This window comes from Nyctereutes procyonoides, unplaced genomic scaffold (assembly GCF_905146905.1).
Source record: "Nyctereutes procyonoides isolate TBG_1078 unplaced genomic scaffold, NYPRO_anot_genome, whole genome shotgun sequence".
In the NCBI taxonomy this organism is placed as follows: domain Eukaryota; kingdom Metazoa; phylum Chordata; class Mammalia; order Carnivora; family Canidae; genus Nyctereutes; species Nyctereutes procyonoides.
The window spans coordinates 29,847,521-29,851,486 of NW_026575052.1; the positions used below are offsets into that span (position 1 = coordinate 29,847,521).

The 3,966-nt window shown below is 44.4% G+C and overlaps 1 protein-coding gene across 1 annotated transcript; it reads right to left on the reverse strand.

The window, feature by feature from the left end:
• Positions 1-219: 219 nt before the first annotated feature.
• On the reverse strand, positions 220-618 carry LOC129514082 (histone H2B subacrosomal variant-like). The gene has a single exon (XM_055332648.1). It carries the CDS (start codon positions 616-618, stop codon positions 220-222), a length of 399 nt encoding a protein of 132 aa, XP_055188623.1.
• Between the last annotated feature and the right edge of the window lie 3,348 nt (positions 619-3,966).

Below are 3,966 nucleotides of genomic sequence, written 5' to 3' on the forward strand. Positions count from 1 at the left end.
AAAAACAAGCGTTCTGGGTAGAACTTGGGCAGGGAGCAGGTGTCAGGAAAACCTAACTAGCCAAATCGTTACAAGGTAAAATCACAAGAGAATAATTCTTCTCTAGAGACAAGGGTGGGGGACAGGTGGGGGGGGGTTATACCAGGAAATACCGCTGTGATATAAAAAAAAGAAGAATGAATTCTGGAGTGGAGTGATTATTTGGGTAGTAAGTTCGATTTACTTTCCCCAAGATTTAATTAAGCTGGTATATGGAGTATAGGAGTGGACATATCTTTGGACAGCTTCACTTCCAAAAGCCACCGCATACTTAGCTAGTTTCGCAGGCAACACTAAGTACACTGCCTTCTGGAGATCTTCGGGGGTGAGGGTACAGCGATTTCTGAAGCGCATCAGGCTGCAGGCTTCCATAGAAATGAGCTCAAAGATGTCATTGATCAGGGTGTTCATGATGTCCAAGGTGCGAGATGATATGCCCCTCTGGGGAACCACTTCCTTTAGGACCCTGCTTATGTAGAGTGAATAATTTCTATGGCCAGAATTGGTGCTGGAATGTGATTTCTTTCTGGAGATTGGGCTTTGATGTCCTCTGGTTTTTCTGGCGGTGGATCTGGCCATTGCAGATGTTGTTCCCCTTGGCAGTTACGAGTGGAGAGGAGAAGGGCCTAACAGTGGTGGCGGGGAGCTCTCATATTTATATTGGCATGCCACAATCAGCCTTTTGGGGCTTCTCTTTGATTGGAGGTTACCCTTCCTATGTCACAATCACCTAGCAACAGCACTCATTTGTTGTCAAGGGAAAATCTGGTTCTTGGCCAACCTAAAGCTTTCCTAAGAGGATAGAGTGTTGTAGAAGGATCGAGTTGGCTTCAAGGCAGAAGAGAGTGCTCATTTCTCCTACTCTATCTCTTGGCAGTTTTTGCAAGCATAACATACGATATTTTCAGAATTGGACAGATCTCATCAAATTGGCGAGTTGGTGGCGGGAACACAAAGGAAAATGTACCATGAGCCTTTTATGGGGGAACCTCTGTCTCTAAAAGTTTTCATGAAGTCATTTTATAAGCTTAGGAGCAATAAGCCATTAAAAAACTTGCAGTGATTGTTTTATAATACAAGTAAATATAGTTCATCGGCTTTTACAAATTAATTTAGAAATGAATCCTATTTAAAATAAATCTGAACCCCCAACTCCATATAAGCAACTATGTAAAAAAGGAGAGTAAAACAAAAACTGTCCAACTTTGCTGTCTAAATTACTATATGTGAGTCATGTGCATTAAGTTTTTATGACGATATTAATACCATTCTTGAAAATTTCACGTATTTCATTACATGGTTTGCTTTTTACCTGATACCATAGCTCATCTGTCACTATTAACCAGAAACGTGGGGTCACTCTTGCTCATATGTTGATATTCATGCTGAAAAAAAAAACAAAAAAACAAAAAATTAACTCCATTATCTTCTTAATCAAATTCTGTCCCTGGATAAAAATAAAAATAAACAGGAGTAACTAGAAAAATCCCAACTCCCAGGTATTTCAATAGTGCACAACTGCCACAGCTATGAACGCTACAGGGAAAAATTCTTCCCTGCAGGCGGCTTTACAGATAAGATAGGCCGGGCTGTGTGTCATTTCTGGAACGCTACATGTAATTCCTCCCTCTTTTCCGTCACTCCAGAAAGTAGATCTGAAATAAGGTGAGTAGGAAAAATGCTATTACAGGGAAAACTTTGAACAGGTTCTGATTTCTAAAGAGCACAGGCATCATTGGTGAATGTCCGGACTTTATTTATTCCTAGCCACACGCCTCAAACTCTGCGTCATCCTGAGTTGGAGGCTGCTGCTTCTAAGCACGCTTTGTGGTGATGGATCTTCAGTCAGCCCTTGCTAATTTTGCTTTCAGGATTTCTCCAGGTATAATTACTTCGTTAGCTTAATTACAGCATAGTTTTATTTGTGATCATTTAGCGGAAGCTATCAGGTGGAGAAGGTTCACTCCCTGTTCTTCACGTACCCAAGCTGAGGAGTGTAGTGTTCTTGGCCTGTGCTCCTGGGACAACCCTCCCTGGGGTCGCTGAGGTAGGGAGAAGGTAGGTAAGCCTGTGGCAGCCCCTTCTGGACTCTTGTTGGGACCTTGGCAGTGGGCAGCTCTGCTCCTGGGGTCGGGCCACCCTCACTAGCTGGCCTTAATGGAGGAGGTCATTTTGCTTACCTCAGAGGTGCTCTAAAAGAAAGCCTGTTGTTGCCCCACACGTAGGGGCAAAAGCTCAGCGGTCATAAAGCCGACATTTCGATCCTTGTCTTTCTAATCCCTATGACTCTCGATCGGTTGAGACTGCGTGGGGGAAAAGGGAGGGTGTGATGATACGTTACAGAAGCTAAAAGCAAAAGGCTTTCAAGACAAAATAAGCTGTATGCTAAGATACTGATGGTCAGGAAGTTGGGAAAATGAGGAATACTGATTCTACAAAATTTCTGGCTACTTTTGGGTTAACCCAAATTCCCCTTTTAAAATTTAATGATTCATTCTAAAATATGTATGAGCTCACCGCTGATATGTGGGTTTTTCTCTTCCTTCCCCCCGCTCCTCCTCCAGACAGTCTGGAACAAGGGACAGACACTGTTTAGCATAATGACCTTCAGGAGATGCCTGTTGGATTATCAGTTTGGACAATGGAGCAAATCTGATTATTTTGCATCCATCTACCCTGGGAATGAGCACTGGAAAGTCCTCCATCTGTCCTCTCTTCTCCTCTGCCCTGCCCCTCAAGGTCGTTGCCTTAGAACAAAACCTGATGTCCTTAGCAGGGGACACAGGAGAATGAAAGGAGTGAGGACCAATGTGCCAGAGGCCTGAGGTCTGTGGTCTCTGACCTGCTCTAGTGTAGCTGGAATTGAAAGTTAACAACTGGGGATCCCTGGGGGCTCAGTGGTTTAGCGCCTGCCTTTGGCCCAGGGCGTGATCCTGGAGTCCCAGGATCGAGTGCCGCATCGGGCTCCCTGCATGGAGCCTGCTTCTCCCTCCTCCTGTGTCTCTGCTTCTCTCTCTCTCTCTCTCTCTCTCTCTCTCTCTCTGTCTATCATAAATAAATCTTAAAAAAAAATTAACAACCATTTCATGAATTTTTCCCAGCTCTTGTTTTGCGCTTGATCACATTGTCCATCTGGGGCATGGGTTGTGTGTCTCCCATGAACAAACACGTGCACTCCTGGTAGGTCTGCAAGTACATATATTGTCTTGCAATTGCTTATTCTTCCCTTTATGGCTGAAGGCCTAGTCATGACTCAAGGTCATCACCAAGACTCTCACTGATTATTCCACAGGAGCTGTAGCAGAGGTGACACTAACTCGAAGCCAAAAACACGCCCTGGCAGGTGTGAGTGTACTCTGGGAACATTTTTACCTCCACTGTGTTAGTTTTCTGCTGCGGCTGTAACAAATCACCATAAATTGAATGGCTTCAAACAACACAAACGACCTTACAATTCTAGTGGTGGAATCAGTCTGAGTGGGTTTCACTGGGCTAACATCGAGAGTCAGCAGGGCTGGATTCCTTCTGAAGGCTCTAGGGGAAAATCTGTTTCCTTACCTCTTCCATCTCCTGGAGGCTACCTGTGTTTCTTGGCTTCTCCTCTACCTTGGAAGCCAGCAATAGATGATCAAGTTAACTCATGGTGTATCACTGACACAGAGTCCTGCCTCCCTCTCCACTTATAGGGACCCTTGTGATTACGTTGGGTCCACCTGGATAATCCAGGGTCTTCTCCACATCTCAATATCCTTAGTTTCATCTGCACATCCCATGTCGCTAGGTAAGGAATCTGGGAAATGCACGACTTTGAGGGCCACCATCAACAGGATGACATTGTCAGGGAAGCTCTGGGTCACTGACCATACAGATATTAGAGACAAATAATACTGCCCTTAGGAGATGGACCAAACATATGTTTTTAAAGAT